This window comes from Achroia grisella, unplaced genomic scaffold (genome assembly GCF_030625045.1).
Source record: "Achroia grisella isolate CSIRO2021 unplaced genomic scaffold, CSIRO_AGI_Agris_v1 utg517, whole genome shotgun sequence".
Classification (NCBI taxonomy): domain Eukaryota; kingdom Metazoa; phylum Arthropoda; class Insecta; order Lepidoptera; family Pyralidae; genus Achroia; species Achroia grisella.
This window is the reverse complement of record NW_026712910.1, coordinates 209,934-232,074: the sequence shown is the minus strand read 5'-3', so window position 1 is coordinate 232,074 and position 22,141 is coordinate 209,934. Positions and strand designations below refer to the sequence as shown.

Here is a 22,141-nt window from a genome sequence, read left to right as displayed (position 1 = left end):
AATGTAACTGATATGACTGGTACAGGCTGACTCGTTCAGATTTTAATGAAATTTTAATGTCAAGATAGATTGTATCACAAGGACGTTAAATATCTTTATCTCATTTAATAATCTGGAAGGGGGTGATATAACAGAGTAACCGTAATACACACGTCACCCCACAGCTATACTGTTAAATACTAATATCTTCTCGTTGAAGTCGGTTATAAACATATTTAAAGCAGTACTTTGATAAGAGTATCGCATGATCAAAACACATTCCTAACCTTCCATATCCGCATAGATAGATATACGGATTTCATTTCACTTCGAAATCTTTTTATTATCGGGTCGTCCGCTGATCCTTTCTTAAGGAAATGGACCGCTGGGTACGGGCCCCGAGCTGACGCTCTTTACCCGGGCATACTGCTGGGGTATACCACCCCAGCGTCGTTCGTTTACCGGCCGGCCTGCCGGCCAGCCGGAAGCCGGCTGCTTCCCAGCAGCCGGCTGAGGGAGTCGTGTAAGTGGGACTCTATAAGTCGCTCGCCGAGCCGGCTTAACGCCGCCACGTCACGTAAATGACGTGATCACTCGGTGGAGAGTAAGTCGCGCGGGAGCGCGCGAGTGGCGTCCGGTGGGCGCGCGTGGAGAGGGGCGAGGTCGCGCAGGTGCGCTTCGCGCCCGATGTCCGCGCGCGAGAACATCGCGCGCGTCAACCGGACGACGAACTGCTCCACCGATGGGACCTTGAGGTCGCGGGCGATCACGTCATTACGGACGTACCGTCCGGCATTTGTGCACAGACGGAGGGCGGCGTTCTGTTGGACCTGCAGTCTCCGCCGCTGTGAGGCCGAGCACAGTGCGTACCATGCGGGGGCGGCATATGTGAGCCGCGAACGAATGTAGGTCTTATAGATGCCTACTTTCGTCCGCAGCTGCAGCCTGGATTGTAAGACCGGTCGCAGCATAGCGCGCGCGGCCTTGGCTTGGGTGACAACCCGGTCCACCTGCGGCTTCATACGCAGCGACCGGTCGATTTCTACCCCTAGGTAACGCACTGTGCGTTCCCACTGTATGGGCTGGCCTCTAAGTAAGAGGGGCGGCGGGCATTTGCACCCGGGGCGGGTAAGCAGCGCCACCGTTTTACCCACGTTAACGGTGGTACGCCACTTATCCAGCCACTCGGGGAGCAGGTCCAACAGCCGCTGCATTTTGCGAGCGGCTGCGTAGGCTCGGCGAGACGACGTAAGGAAGGCACTGTCGTCGGCGAAAAGAGCGAGGACGACATCCCTCTCTCCCTCTTGGAGCTCATCCCTCAAGGTGGGGATGTCGTCTGTGTACGTCGCGTAGAGCGCTGGCGAAATGCAGCTGTCCGGCGGCAATTGGGCGTGTGGTAGAGTCACAGTTCTCGACCGAAACATAGAAGCTCCGGCCCGAGAGGAACGAGTCCACTACTCGCACGTATGCTGACGGCGTGTTGGTGTCGAGCAGCTTTGACACCAAACCGTCGTGCCACACACGGTCGAACGCCTTCTCTATATCGAGAAATACGCCGACCGTGTAGTGGCCGCGGTTGTGCTCGACAGCCATATGGTGGAGCACGCGCGTCAGCTGCAAAGTCGTCGAGTGTCCGCCTCTGAAACCGAACTGCTCGTCGCGAGGCGACAGAGTCGGTCTCAGGCGGCGGAGCAGGAGGCGCTCGAACGACTTTGCTACGTGCGAGAGCAGAGTGATGGGCCGGTAGCTTGCCGGCAGGCGCTTGTCCTTGCCGGGTTTCGGGAGGACTATGACTCTACCCAACTTCCAGTTGGTAGGGAAGTGGCCGGTCCGGAGTATGCCGTTGTAGAGCCTCGCTAGACACGCTAGGGCTCTACGGGGCAGCTGTGCGAGCGCTGCGGTGCTGATCCCGTCCGCTCCGGGCGCTTTGCGCTTCGGCAGGCGGCTGACGAGCCGCCTTACCTCGCCGGGCGAAACGAAGCTCACTTCGCTTACGTCCGGCGACGGAGCGGTGGAAATCGCATACGCGACGTACGACTCGCTCGTGGTGCTCGACGACAGTGCTGGGTGCGTCGGCGGCGATTGGATTGGCCGTGAATTGCCCCTCCAAGTGCTGTGCCAGGATTTCTGCCCGGTCTTGGGCTGCGTAACGACGTCTGCCCGTCTCGTCAAGCAACGGGCAGACGGGGAGTCGTGCATTGGTGAGCTGTCGATTGAGTTTGTGCAGGTCGGTATCGTGTTCGCCAGCCCGGGATATGACACCATCCCAGGCGGCTCCACGCCAATCCCGCACTCCCTCCGACAGCTCTGCAGCCAAGCAGTTGAGCTCACGCTTGACCCGCGGGCAACGGGTTCGGGCCCATAGGCGACGGAGATTCTTTTTCCGGGCGAGTTTTTCGCGCAGATGGTGTGGCAATTCCTCTCGACGGCGAGAAGCCACGTTTATTGTGGTAGTTGCCGCCTCCACTGCGGTGCGGATTCGCTCCGTTATGAGTGTGGAGGCGGCTTCGACACCCGCTGGCGATGATAGTTCGCCGTCGAGGTGTAGATGCTCCAATTCTGCGCGAAAAACACGCCAATCCATCCGCCGCCTCGACGGTCTCGTCGGTGTGGTGGTGATGGAGAGGTCAAGCGTGGCTAGAACTGGGAGGTGCTGCGTGTCAAGGTCGTACAGCACCTCCAGTAAGACCGGGCAAGGCACAGCCTGCACTAGGGCAATGTCCAGAACGTCTGGGCTATGTGTGGGATTTGAGGGTACGTGGGTTGGGTGCGCTGGGCCCAACACCTCGTACCCGTGGATCTGCGAATCCTGGAGGAGTCTTCGACCTATCGGCGAGCACAGACGGGAACCCCAAGCCGTGTGCTTCGCGTTTAGGTCGCCCATGAGTAGGGTGGGACTCCTCCCATCCAGAACGTTCCGGACATCGGAGGGGCTGAAATCCAGTCCCGGGGGACGGTAAGCTGCCAGGACCTTCAGTTCCGCGCCGTCGACGTTGATGCTGACTCCTATGGAGCGCATGACGCGGAACTCGGGGCGCTCTAACTCCACGTGGACTACGTCCCGACGGACTAGTACCGCCGTACCGCGGTACGCAATGCCCGCCGGTGACGTTTCGTCGCGTCTATACACGTGGTAGTTAGGCACCCTCAACGTCTCCTTTTCTGTGAGCTTCGTTTCACCCAGGAGTATGATGTGCACATCCTGGGTGCGAGCTAGGAGACGGAGGTCCTGGACTTTATCCTTTATTCCCCCGGGGTTCCAGTACACAATGCGCAGGCTAGTACCCGCCATTTGTGTACTGTTGGATTTTGGCCAATCCATTTAATGCCGCCGACTTAGTATCTGCGCCGGCCGCGAGCGTAGTTACAGGCTAATAAGCATGTTCAGTGCTCTGTCGACGGGCGCTTGTGTGAAGGGCGCGGGCGCGGCGTGTGCCGAACGCGGCGCGGGGTATGTGGGAGGCGCGGGAGGTGCGCGTCTTACGTCCGCCAAAGGCGGCTTGAATGCCACTCTCGGCACATTGTGTGCCGGTGGCGCCGCCTGGCGGCGACGTGGCGCTGCACGCGGGCCCTGATTTGGGACGGCATGCATGGGAAGGGAGGGGGGTGCGTTGTACGCAAATATTGGGGTGGGATCAGGTAGGAAGGGGATTGGGGTTGATGCCGTCACGGGCTCATCTCCGCGCCTCTTCTTGCCGCGTCTTCGGCGGCGGCGCTTTTTCGTAGCACCGGCGTCGGCGCCTCGTTGCGTCGGTTCGTTAGCCGGCGCCATTAGGTTGGCGCCAGCGGTTTCCTCGACCGTTATTACGGGAGGGGAGCCTGGGCGACGTATGTACGAGGCGCCGCGGTGGGATTATTGCGCCGCCGTTGCTGCGCCTTGGGCGCCGTCGACGACGCAGTGGGGACGGGGGGACGGGGCTTGATTCCCCTCTGCCGGGCCTCTCTTTTATACACCGGGCACTTCCGGTCGTTGGCGGTGTGAGGTTTTGCGCAGTTGGCACATGTCGGCTTTTGGTCACGCGGCCTGTCGCAGTTCGCCGCCGGGTGCTCCCCACCACAGCGAACGCATTTTACAGGCCGGTGACAGTTGGCCGATGCATGGCCGAATGCCTGGCATCTGTGGCATTGTGGCAGCACCGATGCCGGCTTCCACGCCTCAACCACGACGCCCCGCATGTACAGGAGCTCATCCGTCGCGTACAAGCGTGTGAGCTCGTCCCTGTCCATGGGGTCGAGTTGGGCGTGGAAAATGCAGCCGGGGCGGCCGCGACGCGCGGGTATGCCCCGCACTAGCCGCACTCCGAACCCCTTCTCCTGCAGTGCCTCCACAATCTTTTCGTTGGGCGTGTCGGCTGGGAGTCCCCTTATCGCCACCTTGGTGGGCAGTTCCGAGGCCAGACTGTAGAAGTACCAACTTATAGTTGGGTCCTTCTCGCTGGCTTCTATTAGGTATCTCTGGACGGCTCGGAATTCGTCGTCCGTCCTTGGCAGGAATCTGACCCCACTGCCGAAGGGTCGTGCATTTGGAGCCTCCCCCAGGACGCGCCTGAGCTGGTCGAAGTGGCGCGTCCAGTTAGGGAGGCGTTCTACCACTATGGGTGGGTATTTGCCTCGCCCTGTGGCGGGTTCTACGCCCGTATCGGCGACCTTACCCTGTGAGGGCATTTGCGGGGCTGGAGCCGTGGTGGCGGGGGTTGGGGTGGCGGGGCCTGCCACCACTGCCGCAAAGGACGGCGGGGTTCGTCGTCGCGGCGAGGGGACGGGGGGGAGCATCGGCTCGGGCGATTGTGGCACCGGTTCGAGTGCCGCATATGACGTGGCGTCATACTCGCCCCTATCTAGCGTATAGGAGCGAGGTAGCGGCGAGGGCACACGCGAGGGTGCTGGCGAAGGCTCAGGCGAGGTCGCAGGCGACGCATGTACGTCGCCGTAAAAACGCCTGTCTTCCCCTTCCTCCTCGCTCCCGCTATCCGGCGGGGGGGAGGGTGAGCGCGGAGGGGGTGAGGGCTTTCGCCGCACGGTACCCGACTGGGACGGTAGGGGTTGGTAGCCCTTGTCCACAAGCCGGATTCTCGGCGTCGGCGGCACCTTCACTAGGTCAAGGTCGCGGGGGGGGGGGGACTCCTCTACGTCCCTCCGTTTGTCGCCTCTAGCGGGCGAGGTCGGCGACGGCGGTGCACGTCTTTTAGATGGGCCAGGTTGCGCGCATCTTTCCCCTCTGCCTGGTTCCCGGTCGGCGGCATCATTGCCGCTTCCCGCGAGGGCAGAAGGGGTGCCCTTGGATGCCGGGCGAGCGTGGAAGGTCCCCAGCTCAGTGGCGGGGACCAGCTTGGTCGGGTTCCTTAAATCCCGACGCACAACAGTTCGGGGAGCTCCCCTGTCAGGGGGTTTCCTGGGGGCTTTGCCCCTTTGCGACATTACGAGACGAAAGGGTAATGTACTAGGAAAGGGGACTGGAGGGGTGGAAGAGGGTGGTGTGGGGGCTGGAACCCCACGACGAACCTACCGAAAGGTAGGGAATTCCGCCCTGAAAGGGCAGGTGATCACGCTGTAAGACAGTCGCAAGTGGATTGCAGCAACGAATTTGCGTCAACAAATTCGGTCTGCAATCCTAGCGCGTTCTCTGACTAAACAAAGTACACTTTGTGTAGCTGGATTACGCACTGTATCGCTCTCAACAATTTGCGCAAGTGGGCACCAGTTGCGGGGCTCACTCTGGAGACTCGACGGCGAACCGGAATCTCACAGAGGATCACACGACCAACGGTAAACTCAGCAAGCAACAAATTGGAAAGCCTCGAAATCTTTGAACGCTCGGATCCATGATGTAATGTAATGGTACCCGAACGTAGTACCATTATTGACTTATTGATCTATCATCTATTCCAGCGGTATTGCTGGTTCGGTTCAATGCAGGTTTTTATTGTCGACTTGGTATTGGAAAGTTCTAACTACTGTAAAAACATGGATATACAAAAAATAAGAAATTAAAGCATAAATCATTATTAATGTAGAACATTTTCGCCGCTTATGAACGTAAATTTTTTGTATTATATTTTTTGCCCTATCAGTACAATTTCTAAATAAATGTAATAAAATACTATTATAATAATTTTCAACATATTGTTTCGACTAGATTATCAATCTATCAGTTCATTTGACTGATTATAGGTATACAGGGGTGGCAAGTAAATTTAACAGTTTAATATAAAATTTTTAAGGTTTTTATTTTAAATTTATTTAAATACATTCATTTATTAAACGTAATAGAAAGTAGTCATTTTGTGTATAAATTAGTTTTATGTAATAGACATCCAATTTTATGAAATTCAGTTCCATGCATGTACTAAATAATGACACAAGTAAGATATTATGATAACCACGTTTTTAGCTATTTAGTTATATTTATTAATTTATTAAACAGTATTATAATATTATAGTATAATCTAGCACATCTATTGTAGTCTTGTAACCATTAGGTATAGTTCTTAATTTGCAACTTATTTAAATACATTCCAAATTACTTATGCAAATCTAGCATTGTTTAGAATAGCTAGGTGAGTATATACTCGTATCTAGCTAGTATGTATGTAAGTACAAAATATCAGTTCCCACGCTTCACAATAATTAAAAACAATACTTTTTTCATTGTATTGAAGGTATAGTTCTTTATTTGAATTTAAAAAAAAAAACCGGAAACTTATTGAGAGACCCGGAATGACGACAATATTTATCCTTCAATATTAACAATACTTAGTATTTGTACCGTTGATTTTTAACACTAAAATGGCGCATTATGGAACGAAATATCTTTTTATTTTTAAACAGACGATTTATGGGCCAACTCTTCAGTTTAGGGATATCGCTTAAACGTCTATAATGGGATATTCTCAAAGTCATATATTTAAAAATCTACCTGTGCGATATTGAGTCACTGAAAGCTTTTGTTACACCGTATAAACCGTGACTCCGGTCAAAAGGCACTGTTTACCTGGTATTAGATCATTCCATTCCCTGGGAATTCCGAAGCAAGGTTTTTTTTCGTATAGTTTTATAAAGTAGTAGATATATAAAAAAAAAAAAAAAAATAAAAATTTGAGATATTATGACTTCGATATATATATAGGCAATAAAAACAACTTTATGAATTAATTAATATTTCTGACTACTTGTCTGGACAAGTCATGGAAACACCGTTAACATCGTAATTAAACTAGAAATAGTACTTCTAGAAGATATAAAGTATATCTATTTTATAAAAATATTTTGAATATCGAAGAAATATTTTCAAAATAACGGACGCTTAATCAAATCCATTGTGCTAAATTTGGTGTATTATAACCTTTAAGAAAAGGTAAATTTAGATATATTACAACGGGGACCAAAGAAAAATATATTGAATGCTCGTTAAGTATTTTTTGTTTATTAATAAACTTTGCTATTGAATTCCTTTTTTTGTTGCCATAGCCGTATCGCTGAAGTCATGGCTTCCTTATTATACTAGTTTTAAAAATAATCGTTATTTATTCATTAAGTGCCTACAACACTGGTACAATTCATAACCTTCAAAGAAGAAAGAGTTTATCGTGTATTGTATGTTATGCGATATCGTTTACATATTATCTAATTCGACGAGCTCACTGTAATATAGACATTTCCATTATTTTCGTAATTCTCGTAAGAAGTCTCAATTTTTGAACGGGTGACGGTTTCTTAGAAGGAATCCTACACGATTTGGAGAATAAGATAATTGGCCCATTACTCTATTTAATGTTTATATTAGTATTTTAAATTCAAATGTTTACCTATACCTACATATAACAAAAATGTAATCAATTGCTGTTTGTACATGATATATGAGAAATACTAATATTGGGTGCAATTATATTAATTATCAACGAAAATACAATCCGAAATCATGTCCCGATGTCATCTGTCAGAATTTTTGTCTGTTTGACTGTACGCGTTAATCTCAGACACGGTTTATCCAATTTGAATGAAATTTCCTCAAATGTATTGTGGTAAGCTTCATTAACCTATAGTTTAGTCTATTACAATCAATTTACAATCAAAAATGTTACATATGTACAAAGTCGCGGGCTCAATTAGTTATTAATACTTTTTAAGTTTCAAAGTATTCAAGGAGAAAACATCGCTATTGACCTATGTGGATAGGTAATACGGCAACTAGCCAAATTCTAGTCAGTTATGAATTCAAAATACAGAAGGATATGGGCACGAGCGTACGTTACAAGGCTAACCGGTTCTGGATAGCCGTTTTATTTGTATCTCCTTCTCGAACTTGCCCGCGGAATATAGCTATAATACAATACTTATAATATAAACTACAGACAACAGTTGTTTAACCAAAAAAAAAACAAGTTTTGTTATACTAAAGTATGTTCATCGCTGACCTCTGACCTTTAGTCATATTTAGTTAGGCCAATGGCGTACAGATCTAAGAATGTCAATTTACATTTACAAACTCGATTTCTTTCTTCTCACTACAAAAATTACCTTATTGTCGATAAAGCTTAAAGGTTTGTTAAAACCACAGATAATATAATATTATATGTAAAACCATAGGATCCAACCTGCCTACTTAATATATTTATTTTATTCAAATCCATTAGATAATTTATATCTAACTGATCTATATATATATCTGTTGACATTTTGTTTTGTAAATTACAGAGTGACTTTATTAAAATTTGCATAGTAATGCTAATACTTTTTTCATCTCAACCAAATTGAGTTTTGTTCAGTATTCGACGTCAAGTGAATTCGAACAAAGTAACGCCTAACTTGTATCACGGTCCAATAGAAATTTTAAAGGCGGGATAAAAATAAAAATGGCAACAGCCGAATGAACAACAAAAAAGGTCGCAGTTTCTAAAGTCCATGGAAGCGAGGAGTTGAATGGGGCTAACGAGACAGCGGGCCGATGATGCCTGCTGTTTGTACAGAACCACAGAAAGAGCGGTGCAGTTACTTTTATAGAGCGCACTTTTGTGCTTAATTTTTGTCCAGTCACTCACATCAAGCGAGATGGTTCTCTTATTTGCAGCTGTAAATTGTAGCACTGCTAGCTCTTTTGAAATTTATTGTTTCAGTTAGAAATGACCCTAGCTTCTTTTTAGTAAATTAAATTGATATAAAGTTTCTATTGTTTTAGGTTTTATTTTGTTTTATTTCTATATTTATGGTAGGTTATTTTACTCGTATTAAAACTAAGCACATATAATTAGTTCAAATGTAACACTTTAACCTTTCTCACTACCAATGCTCGTGTTATGTAGGTGGTCAAAGCCAAACAGAACTGTTTAAGTCGAAATATTTTCTTACAATATCTCAATCAGAAACCATCATGTCATAATGCATACCTCTTGTTTTAAAATAAGACTAAATATATAACAATAACTCGATTAAAATGTAGGATATTCATATACCTAGTAATAATTTATAAGTGAAAGCATTCATATAAAAAATGAAGGTTATTTTTAAAATTCTGAATTTTAACACCCGTTTAACCTATACGGATTTCTAACCTTGAACATTACTTTATTAATTAAAAAACGTCGGTCAAGGACCTCACGACTCATTTCACGCAAAGTTACATAGCGTTATGTAATTTTGCATGAAATGAATAATAAATATAATTAATGAGATTATATAAATAATGAAGCAGCGGCGAATCTATTGTAACTAGAAATTTTTCATTTTTATACTGTCACAAATACCATATATTGTATGTACTTAGTAATTTTATAAATATAAAAATTCGTTATTATACATCTCCTTTTCTTATTGAATTTTATACCAGTTATTGCACAAAAGCTATATATTCAATATCGAAATCGAGTACCTATTTATAACTGTCGGGCGGCATGCAGTCGGATCGCATCGAAAAGTTCAAGGCTCAGTAATACTACATACAATATGAATTGTAACTTAAAACTACTTGTAATACAAGTGATACACCATACCAGTGAACATCAGAATAAATTGGCATGAAACACTAATTACAGGTTATGGTTACACAGTTGTTAAAAAGGGCAGAAAGTTCAGTGCCATGGAAAATTAAAACCGTAAAATAAAGTACTACATCGAGAGTTTCGAATCTTATTTTCGAGTTTCTATCTCTTTGTAATATAAATATAGCTATATGTTGTGTCGCTTACAAATTTAAAATTATATTTGTTACATTATACACACATATATAAAAACATACAACATAACACGTACTATAAATACCTATATAAACAATAATAAGTTGTGTCTGTCAGAGATTGCTTATAGCGATAAGGCCATCTTTTGTTATAGGCATTCTAACAAACTGTTCTTTTTATACTTTTTTTAGAGTGCAGTAAAGAGTTTTATTATTATTATAAAGAAGGCAATGATGATAACGAAGAAATTAGATGACACGAAACTGTGTGCATTTGTTGCGTAAGAAAATGAAATAATGATAGAGGAAATGAGAAGCTATAAAAAAGCACAGAATCGAGAAAGAATTTAATTTATAACGTTATGAATAGTAAAGTAATAATAATTCTAATTATTATTACACTATATCAGCAAGGTGGACCGACGATCTGGTCAAGATCGCGGGAAGGCATTGGATGCGAGCAGCGCAGGACCGATCGTCGTGGAGATCTTTGGGGGAGGCCTATGTCCAGCAGTGGACGTCTTCCGGGCTGCGATGATGATGATGATGATGAATTCTAATTAATAATGATCTAAAATAAAGCTTTACGTAACCTTTCAAATTGTACTCAGATTTGCAAATGTTTGCAATATTCGAGAGACAAATTCTTATATAACTATGCACTAAGTACTTAGAATTTGTCTTATACTAAATGTTTAAAATAATATTTTAGTGCCTTTTACTTATAGACATATCTCATCATCTAAGCACTGAATATAAATACTAACATGTAGTACATAGTAAATTAATCGTACTTTTCAAAACAAGCAGAACTAAGAATTTTTTAAATCAGGTTAGAAAATAAAAATCTTGTACGTATATGTAATATGTAATACCAACATTAAACCAATTTAATTCCGTGTATTATATAGTATTTCAAAAGATGCTAAGCTTTCTACGAACGTCGAGTTTATATTGAAAATACAATGAGTGTAGAAAGAAGCTTAAGGATCCCGTACTATGCCAAAGTAAATGTAGATGCCTACGGTCTTAGATTCAGGACACGGATGCCAACGCCAGGCAGGGCTGCTACTTTTTTACAGTAGTTAAAAGCGTTACACTGTTATAATTTAGCATTTGTTTTCAATTATAGAAATATCATATGTTATTTTCTTTATTATGTAATGTTATTATTATTAAACATTTAATATCAAAAATTAATCATCATTGCCTTGCCTTTATCCCATTATTTGGGGTCGGCGCAGTATGTCATTCTCTTCCACTGCTCTCTATAATATCAAAAATTAATATGAATTTATATACATATAAAAACCGATTCATTTCAGTTTAGGCTACATTGTTAATTTCATCAACATTTCTAATAAATGCCATATTCATTTCAGAGCATATTTTCATTTTCTAAAAATATATCTTTGCTTATCTTTTATGTCTTCGCGGTTGATAAATCACGGTTGTTCCTGTAGCTGAATCATAATAAATATTACGCCGCAGGTAGTCGTTAGCACAGAATTGCATTTCGTGTCTACAGTTTTTTTTTTCGTTCGTTGTACGTGCAAACGATTTTAGTGTTACATAGATTTAAATTGTTTGGCAACCTTGAGGGTTTATCGTGGTATGCAGTCGCTGAGAAACTTCGACAATCCAGGCACATAGAGTATGTTGTCGCCTGTAAATTGAATAGAAACAACCTGAATTCGTGTACTCGTATTTGTATGTTCAAACAATCACGGCTGTATTAACGTGTTTTGCATTTAGTATCATCATCTCATAGGTAGATAGTCGTGTAAACATACGAGGATATTCATGCACATGTTCTTGATGAGGGAGGTGGGTAAAATTAGTGACATGAATAAACTATTTGTGTATTTCGTATTCAGTTTTGATGTAAACTAGATTCAATTTCGTGAACTCTAATTAGGTAAATTTATGAATTGTCAGTTTAGACACTACGTTATTTACATTTCTGGTAAACAGAGGTTTATGTAATCTAACAGGGATCGTTCTAGCACATTGGAATGAAACATATATATTTTCAACAATGTGGATAATATGTTGAGTTTTACGGTTACCGCTGTCGACAGGTTATAGTTACTACTTCATCTGTGATTACCATCGTAAGGTTATAAGGTAATATTTATCCTTGTTAAATTACAGTATTGTATTTTTATTTAATTTTATTACCTGAAATAAATTAGTTATAACAAAATTTATTTCTATAAATTCACCTGCTAGGTAAGATTACAAAAAAGATCATGTTGAATAATAAGAACATTTTTTGTGTTATTAGATTACAAACATATAGGTAGTATATATATATATACACACTTTTAAATATTGTTATATCCTAAGAATCTTGTGTTTTATTGTAGACTTATACATTTGTTTATCCACTGAATAATGTTAGGACTTATTAATATCAACGTAAATCAATATACTCCACGCTATAGGATTATTTCATTATTACTTTATGTTTTTGAATTATCAAAGAAGACAAGTAAACTAATAAATTCTGAGAAAGTAACCACCACCTTTTTATTAGTGAAGTAAAAGCACAAAGTGTTTAAATAAATTTTACTTTCATTGCAGTAATCAATCTGTCGCTATATATTATGAAATGAAAACGATATTTAAGTGCACGGGCTCTATACAAAGTAACATATCGTTAGCAAAAAATATATTCTGAGCTATCATAGATAAATAGACTTCCATGTGGCTTTCGATGGGTCATATCGTCAAGCATATTTATAAATCAGTCTCATACATTTTGTTTCTCATAAAGTTACGTAATTCCTGCTCTTCTGTAGAAACTCCTTGAGCAATTTCAAGTCAATATTGATTAATTTAGGAGCGACCGTAGCGTCACGTGTAGAATACCTTGTCTACACTAGCTATGGCTATTTTATAAGTACAAGTAGATATATAGAACAAATTTTCAAATGAAACTAATATTATCGATATTACTATTTTAACCAATAAAGTATCACTTGAACTAATCTAAAGGTGATAGAAACAAATCCGTTCGGTTGATAGGTCAGGTGTCTAATATAAAACTATAACAATTATTAAATGATAATATTTCCGACTGTCTCGAATTCGATTGTCATATCATAAACATTTACATCAGATTTTTATTTTTATTATAAGTGTATGTTCGTTCAAAGTAATATTTCTATCAGTTGTCTAGTAGGAATCCATAGTACCAGCTCTGTTTAGTTTGAGACGACGAAATGGTGGCGTGTGAGTGATTCAGCTTTACTTAATTATTATTTTATAATATACATTTCATATTGTATCAATATAATATTATCAGGAAAGTATTCAAAACCGATGATTCTACAGTGAGTGCATGATTAATATTGTAGGTAGTAAGCTCGTTAGTTTGTATTCTATGGGTGTTGGAAAGTGGTGATATCGCCAGTTTCTTTAGCGAATGGTTGTGTAGTGTTAACGTTTGTTATTCTGGTAGTGGTTGCTGGACGGCACCGGAATAATAAAGTGCTGCTTCAATCTGAGATCTGAAAGACTCAGTAAAGATTTGGCTTAATAATAGATAAGTACGTAAGTTTTTTTGCGTAAAGAGCTAAAAATTCGTACTCGACTCACGTGTTTCGCAACATTTTGGCCTTTCACTTTGACTAATAGAGTCGGGAGTTAGGGGATTCTAAGCCTATTAGATAAATTGTGTGGGTTATCTTTTTTTTTTTATAATTTATTACGTTATTTGAGCTTCATAGACTATAGAGCCTATAGAACTTTGAAGATCTATTGTGTTGGCCCTATTTTGAGTTCATTGCTAGTCCCTGCTAAGGAACTAAAAATCTTCACTGAATGATTTTTGGCAAAGGACACTTTTTACATCCTTAGGATTTTCCATAAAACTATACATATTTCTTGAAGTACTAAATAAATACTAAATTTTATTATACACAATAAGATAGGATACCATACGCAATATTCTTATAGTCAGAGCTGGATAGCGAAAATTATTGATAAAGCAAAGATTTATATTAGTTACAATTTATTTACATTATGAAGTGTAAGATAGCTGAAGTTCAATCAGTCTGTTTATCGGTATTGCATAAGCAAGCAATACCGGTAAATAAACTTATTGAACCTGAGCGTCAAATGGAATATTAAGCTAAAGTTCGGTTCGGTGAGCCACATAGGCAATCTTGGTATCCCAACCACAGTCGAATGTTCCACCGACCTCATACAACTAACTTCCTCTAATAGTTTATTTATTTTCACTTAATCGAGTATGTATGCTTTCCCTTTATTTGCAAGAAAAGTTTAAATTCCATTCATTAAGAAATAACGCAACGATAATCCGAGATATTGTCTACGAGAATGAACACTGTCATAGTTTTATTACTTAAATCCGCTTAAGAAGCAGTAATACATTTTTTAATGTCGTGATGATTCTTTATAACAAGGCAGTATACTCTCATTTACAACTTTTATTATTATGATATTTAAAACTATTATTATTCTAAAAGTTGTTTATCGTTGAATAAAATCTTATTATAAATTAATTTTAAATTTCATAATTAGTAATTAGAAAAGAACATCTATTTATTTGTTTTTGCAAAAAAAGACGTGTATCTAAAATGTTTATGTAGAAAGAAAATTTTATCGATAACAACACGTATGGCGGATGGTAGTCACGTATTTCGAGGTGTGCTTACTGACTATTAGATACGTGAGAGTATTTGTTTTAACTTCCTTCAATAGAATGCTGTGTTATTTGATTAATTTTGAAATAGTTGGACTATGCGTGAGCGCTGTCGTTTACCACTTCCCTAAGCGTAATTGGGACACCCAAGTGTTGCAAGATATCACGTAATATTTCCAATCAATGTTTACTGCTTACACGCATATTGAAGGTTTAGGTGAAATGTTAGAATTGTTAAAAATGCGGTTTAAACTAGTACCACATTCCATCAGGTTGAGCTACAACTAGTTTGCTATTCAAGTAGCGTAAATAATGTTCTGTTTGTATAAATACATAAATACTATTTGCTGTCTAAAAATGTACGGGTGAAGCATGTAACTATCCACGTTGTCACGAATCACTTGAAGAATACACGTAATGTCGAAGAGCATATTCTACTGCAACGTGTAGAGTCTAGAGTCTATCCCCATGTCTTGGTATTCTTTTATTTTTATTTATTGACGACTTTTTATTGTTAGGGTGGTTAACGAGTTAGGTTTACTACCCTCTTGGTAGGTGACTATCACCTTGACTATCAACTACTTTATCTATACTTGTAATATAAAGTGGGTTTTCCTGTTTTAACATTTATTACACTTTAAATTACCATGATTATGCTATTAACAAATAATCTCAGTAGTGCAATACCCATTTAAATACAATATGACTAGACAAACGAGTATATAATAGAATACAATCGTAATAACTACTAGTGTGTATAATCTTAATAACTGGATAGCTGAAAGCGATGTTGTCTGATAGTTGACGTATGGCACATAAACCTGTAAACTCACTTTGCCGAGTTAAGTAGGCGTATAACTAGTCCGATTTCACGATATACATTTCGTAACTAGCGTTCAGTCCATAAGTATGCATTTTTTGTTCGGTAAATGGCAAATTTGTTATACACGTTTCATGACTTATTGCTAGACATTTACCTATTTTGTAAAATGTTTTCACGGCCAAACTTTATGCTCTCGAGTTCTACAAATAACATTTGTGGTTTATAGTATTCAATATGTATTTTGTACTTAATGTAATTAAGAAGGTAACTCCTTCTTAGTTATTGGTTAAATATTAAATGTAAATCCTAATAAAAGTAGGTGGAATTGTTTAAGCAATGTCTATTCTGTATTATAGAAAATATCGAAGTAAATAAGATGAAAAAATAATATTGAAAAATAAATTATTCATTAACTAATTAAATGTGCTGTTTATATATTCTTTGTTGTAATAATTTGGCTCGAATATCGTCTTAGCTTGCTTAAACGAACCGTGGCCATGCCGACGAATAACTTTGTATAATATATTATCTTGACGTTGGTGTTCTCTTGCAAGCGTTATTGCATGTTCTCACAACCACATGACTAGTTGTAGGTACTAGGGCTGTGACTTTCTGGTAATCGATTATTAATTATTCAATCGATTGTTTCTTTGGGTTTTTTGGTTTTGGGTCCCTTCTCCCACAAAATAACATGTTTTTTTGTTAGTCTTAATTTTTAAACCGCAAGGGTGTTTTAGTAGACCGTAAAATGTATCTTGTTTGCTAGAGCAAAATAATGGATTGTAAAAAGAATGATTATTCATTAATCGATTTCTTGAAATAATACTATAGTTAAATAAAATCGATTATTACCATAATCGTTTATTTTTCACATGCCTAGTTGTACCTACATCAATTTTGAAACCATAATCTATTTGAATGTGGATTATGGATCACTAACACAAAGGCACTATGAATAAGCATGATTAATTTTGACATCGGGTGTAACCGGTATTGTTACTCTATGATATGACAATTAGAATTTGAGAGTTGCATAACAAGCGATATGATGTTGTGCAAAGTGAGTGCTATAGTAGTTCTGGTTTGAATGTCGATAGGCTTCTTACATAAACTTTCGTGTATGACGACCGTTCTTCGAAATCAGCTTGCCATGAGATCAAATCATAGTACTTATCACAGAATAATATTCATATTTATTACTCATTCTACTAGAAAAAGACAGCACACTACAATATCTTAGCTTTTATAGTCTTAGATTTTAGAAGACGTAAATTGAGTTATATAAAAAAGTAAAAGAAAATTAAAGAAATATTATATAAAACCACCACAATAAATAAAGCGTCTTCTATTCATTAGTTCATCTTTTATTTTATAAACAAGTTAATATATAAAATTTCACAACATATTTTCTGAAAAATATACGTAATTTTTCGTGCCATTTTATGTAAAATTTTAACACACATAAAGAAAAAACACAAATTTTCTCGTTTGATAACACCTCGGAAGACTATAATAATATATTAAGCACATCCAAGGAAAAAAATATTTATGTAACAATTCAAGTCGTATTAATTTACTACTTTATCACCTATGCCTGTCGGTTCGATTGTTACAATCATAGGCGATTGATCAATACAATCACAAATTATGATTAACAATTGATGCAATAGTTCATTATTTCGACTCGTACGAGACCGGTTCGTACTGCGACTACGTTCCACTTGGAGGTCGACTACGTAGAAAGTGTATAATAAGAAATTAATGTTATTTATATTTGAGACTTTATGACAGCTTAATAACTTGAAGAATTCTCAAATATTCTATTTAAAGAACACCAATTAAAGTATTAAGTATCCATTTAGTAATACAAACCAAAAATATAATTATAAGCATAGCATATGTGTGATGCACGTCAATTACAGCTCACAATACATGAATTTGTAGTTGGCTAACACGGAAGCTTATTTATTTGAAAAAGAAAAACAATATCTGTTTAGTTTCGGCAAAATCGTCTACTTCTCTATACGTACCAACAAAAACAGGGTCTAATTGAGATTCTACTCTGTTTGAAATTTTACATAACATTATTATGTATTGACCAAGTTCGATTTTGTATAACTAACTATATTTAACTCTATAAAAAATTATGTGATATACGTTTCGGTATAAACTTGTTCCAGTTTATACCGACAATATTTAAAAGATAAAGATAAATATTTTAAAGTATTACATGTGAATCTGCATGGTTATAAGTGCTGAAGAAGAGACCAAAAAGGAATGGAATAAGTAAGAAGCAGACGATGACGTTTCGGTACAAATTCATTGAATACGATGAAGTAAACAAAAACATAATCACGTTATCGTAACGGATTTCCATCCTTATTGTTTCCTTGTATCAATATTGTGAAAGACTTGCCTCGGCAGGATATATTCAAAAAGTGAAAATGTTTGTATACAAACATGTACAGTAAACGACTTAAGGTGCAAAATTGCAACAGTTAAGTTTCTAATTAATTAGATTCTTCTAATTGTAGTGTAATTATACTATTTTTCTTGTATCTAAAGAATATATTTCGAAAGAGTCTCTATAAAAATATTATTAAGCTCGACTTCCATTTACTCAGTATTTTGTAATTTTTCAGAGCTTGCTTTCGATAATTGCTTTGGGACTGAGTCTTATTACTTTTTCTGTGCTGACTAGTTATTTCATTTTTTGATATTGTTTCCATTTTTAATGACCTAAAGCATTACAGTATTTAAGTAAGTCAAGTTATTGTATATATATATGTGTGTTATTTGTTACTATTGATAAAAAAATTGTGCCTTACTAGAGAGAAAAAGACTATTTTCTCTAAATATGTTTTTTGCACTTGTTCAATTCAAAAATTTTCCGAAATATATTTTAACATATTAATAATATTTTAACAGGTATTGCAATTACTTTGAAATTCAATTGTATTCATATTTAAATATGAATACGATATAGTAAATACATAATTATCAGCCTTAATAAATAATAATGTATTATATAGAAGTATACAGAATCATAAATAACATAGACTAGACAAATAACAGAGAAAATGTGCTTTAATAAAGCGGACTTACATTTTGATGTGTGTGTGATTACTTACTAATTGTATTTAAGAGTATTTTTCAGTACAGGTAAAATACATTTTTCCCTTTTCATTCTAGTTAAGTTCTTGTTTCTGTTCAGTGCAGGCATATTGTACTCACACTATTAAGCATTAATTAATGAATAGTATATTGCTTATTTTTTCTTCTAATTGTAAAACTTTCTAGTTATGGAAATAATTTATATTCGATAGTGGTATCATTATCTATTTCTCCCTTACCCCATTTAATTGGGGTCGGTGTATTTTTTTCTTCTATTCATCCCTATTAGCAGACATCTCGTGATGTCTTTTGAGATGTCCCTTTCTTGCCATATCATCTTTCACACCCTCCATCTATATTTTTTTCGATCTTCCTCTGCCTATAAATATTCACATTTATATTTAAGTGTTATATAAAGCCAATTTGTTTTAGTTTAAAAATTGTTATTAGCCTATATGTAGATATCTATAAAATAATTTTGATAAAATTACTAGTTTAATGCTTTTATTAGACAATGAATATACTTACAGTATAAACTACAGTAATCCTTTAAATAGGGATTAGGGTTTCGTCGCGTCAAATGCTTGCGGCGCCATCTTTACCGAAATTTAAGATGTCTTACATTATCCTTCTGAGAGTTTATCTTATTCGTCAACAAAGCTGCATTACGTTCGCATTCCTGCGAGGTGAACGACAGCGAGCCTTCGACGATGCAAGGTCGTTTTGTGAAGGGAGACACCTATACCTACGCAGTGTTGTACAAATAATTCTAAATTTCAATACTTCCCGACTAATAATTAATATAAATCTAGGTATTTAACAACATCTGTGTGCCTTCCTTATAAAAATAAGTATTTAGATGTGGTGTCACTTTCCATAAATGATAATTGTATTATCTAGTAAATGATTATGCTTAACTGAAATTGGCCAATAATTAAATAATATAATATTGATTTTATTATACTTTATTGGGCCAACACTAAAGGAATAAAAGGCAATTATTCATTCATATTTTCTCAACTACATACAGGAACTAGAACTAATCTTAGAGTTCATGTTTATAATATATATTTAAAATTATAGAACATGATTACTTCTCATTTTCTATACCACTCACAAGTAAATCTTAATCGTTTATGTTTGTATAGTGAACGGCAAAAATGCGTAAACAGTAGTAGCCTGTCATTCTGGATCTCAATACCGGAGTTACAGGTAAGGAAACCGTTACACAGATTCCTCAACGTTTCCTAAATAACGTGAAGCGATACGAATATAAATTAACAGGTTTCAACCATTGGCAGTCTAAGATATACGTCAACATCACGAATGTGATTAATATGTAATTATTTTGATGAAGCAGCGGGACATACAGGTACATAAAATTACGTACTGTCAGTTTACTAGGACTAGCCAATTAACGGTACATACGAAATTTTACAAGTACTAAAACCAAAAAAAGTTGATGAAGGGTATAAAACAGTCAAAGGCGATTATGAATATGGTAACATGTTAAAAATCAAGCGCAAAAAACGAAATCGAAGATATTAGTAGATTAAAATATCGATTCTGAATAATAAATTATTGATAGAAATTCATGCGAAAGGAAAGCGGCGACTACAAACGATGTTAAGATCCTGGACTAAACAGATGAATTAATTGCGAATATACCTTATTCTCCTCCCCGGTTGTTACCTTCTTTAAATTTTAATCCTATTTATCTGCATCTAACAGTAAATTCTTCCGAAGCTATAAAATATATTTACATTTTAAAGATTTATTGATCATAAGGTTTAAACTGAATATTTGTATTCGACAGTATTTGTAAAGAATTACGAGAAAATACATTTAAGAATCACATACGGGTAAACATTTCCAATATTCAACAATATTTGATACAATATTTATACCAAATAACTCGTGCACATTCTGAATCCTTTGATAAGATTTCGTTGAAGTTATTCCGTGAAAATGTATGTAGATACGTATTTGAAGACGAAGGAATAGGTGTGCTTTTATATAACAATAATCTTGCTGTAAAAGTATTTTCATTGTATTGTTGTTCGCGTTATATAAATGCAATTGAACGTTATTATACAATTTGTTACTGTACAAACAAAAACAAATTTTAAACATCATGCTATATGATTTATCGAAGAAGGCTGTATTTGCATGAGCTCTTTATTCGCTGTAGCTCTTACAAACGGTAAAACAGGTCGTTCAATTTACTCGGAAATGTCTCGGGCGACATTAGTCAAAGAGCAGATATTTTCTTATATATCTCATTTGAAATTGAATCTTGTCACCTTGAAATAGAGCATTGTTGTAAACAGACAGTTGAAAATAGTAATTCTCTTGAATCGTCGGAAGCCGGAGAAGAGAGGATTCTCGGTGGATAATCGAATTCATTAGCACTCATTGTACTGTAAATAGTGCGGAAGGATGGTCTTGTTCCACTGTAATGTATTTAGCCATTGACAAGTCCTGTTTATTTTTTTAACTTCATTAGTGTAAGATTCTATCAATACGTTTACATTTATAAATTTAATATTTCATAATACATACATTGTGAAATACTTAGATGGCACTAAAATGATTTGTGTGGAATGCTGGTTAGAATAAAATTAAAATAGGGTAATTAGGGTAATTTAAAGGTAATTTAAGATTTAAAACTTGCGTTATATTGGACAAAATCTCAAAAAGAATCAATCTATCTACTTTTATAATTAAAAAAAAAAATATAAATAAAAAAAAAAACGGCTTCATCTCATTACAAGTTCTTTAGGTCCAACATTCATCCATATAAATGATCATAATCATAATGATCATCATAGGAGCATTCATCCAGATAAATGAAAATACGGAGGACGCCCTACATTGAAACTTCCAGATTAATACTTTAGTTCGTCGGTTTATAAATATATCGATTTTGGTGAGATTGAGAAATTAGAAATATAAAATTTGTTTTTTTAAACCTTTAAAAGTAGGTAAATTATAATATTCACAAACAAAAATGTATAACATGCGATCCTGCCAGGATTCGAACCTGGAATCTTCTGATCCGTAGTCAGACGCGTTATCCGTTGCGCCACAGGACCAGTGTCTGTTTCTTTGAAATAAACTTCCCTTATCATGTTACATACTAGTATATTATTATATCGTAATCATAACAATAAGAAATGGGTTTTATTGTAATTTCAATGGAGTGTCAACAGCATGGTTGAAACCAATATGTGCTAATAATTTATGTCCAATCTAAGGTATACTTTAAGGAACATTGCTTATAAGTTTTTTTGTAATATAAATATATTACAAAAAAATTTATCCACGTCTTTTGCAAGTCTGCATTGACTTTTATTTTGTACTTATAATGAAATAGGTATGAGGA

The 22,141-nt window shown here is 38.1% G+C and overlaps 2 protein-coding genes and 1 non-coding gene across 3 annotated transcripts; all 3 read right to left on the bottom strand.

Annotated features, from left to right (window-relative positions):
• Positions 1-348: 348 nt before the first annotated feature.
• On the bottom strand, positions 349-1,001 carry LOC131847292 (uncharacterized). Its single transcript, XM_059196835.1, has 2 exons — positions 588-1,001; positions 349-489 (listed from the first exon to the last, which is right to left on the bottom strand). Exons 1-2 carry the CDS (start codon positions 999-1,001, stop codon positions 349-351), a joined length of 555 nt encoding a protein of 184 aa, XP_059052818.1.
• Positions 1,002-3,343: 2,342 nt separating this feature from the next.
• Positions 3,344-3,751, bottom strand: LOC131847291 (uncharacterized). Its single transcript, XM_059196833.1, has one exon. It carries the CDS (start codon positions 3,749-3,751, stop codon positions 3,344-3,346), a length of 408 nt encoding a protein of 135 aa, XP_059052816.1.
• An 18,027-nt stretch (positions 3,752-21,778) lies between these two features.
• Positions 21,779-21,851, bottom strand: Trnar-acg (transfer RNA arginine (anticodon ACG)). Its single transcript has one exon. It is a non-coding gene; the product is annotated as a tRNA-Arg (tRNA).
• Positions 21,852-22,141: the final 290 nt, after the last annotated feature.

Excerpts from the sequence above, each read along its gene's own strand:
- LOC131847292 (XM_059196835.1), bottom strand. The coding sequence starts at position 1,001 with ATGAAGCCGCAGGTGGACCGGGTTGTCACCCAAGCCAAGGCCGCGCGC. Across the intron at positions 490-587 it reads CTCGCGCGCTCCCGCGCGAC|CCGGCTGCTGGGAAGCAGCC; the intron begins TTACTCTCCACC and ends CGACTCCCTCAG.
- LOC131847291 (XM_059196833.1), bottom strand. The coding sequence starts at position 3,751 with ATGGCGCCGGCTAACGAACCGACGCAACGAGGCGCCGACGCCGGTGCT.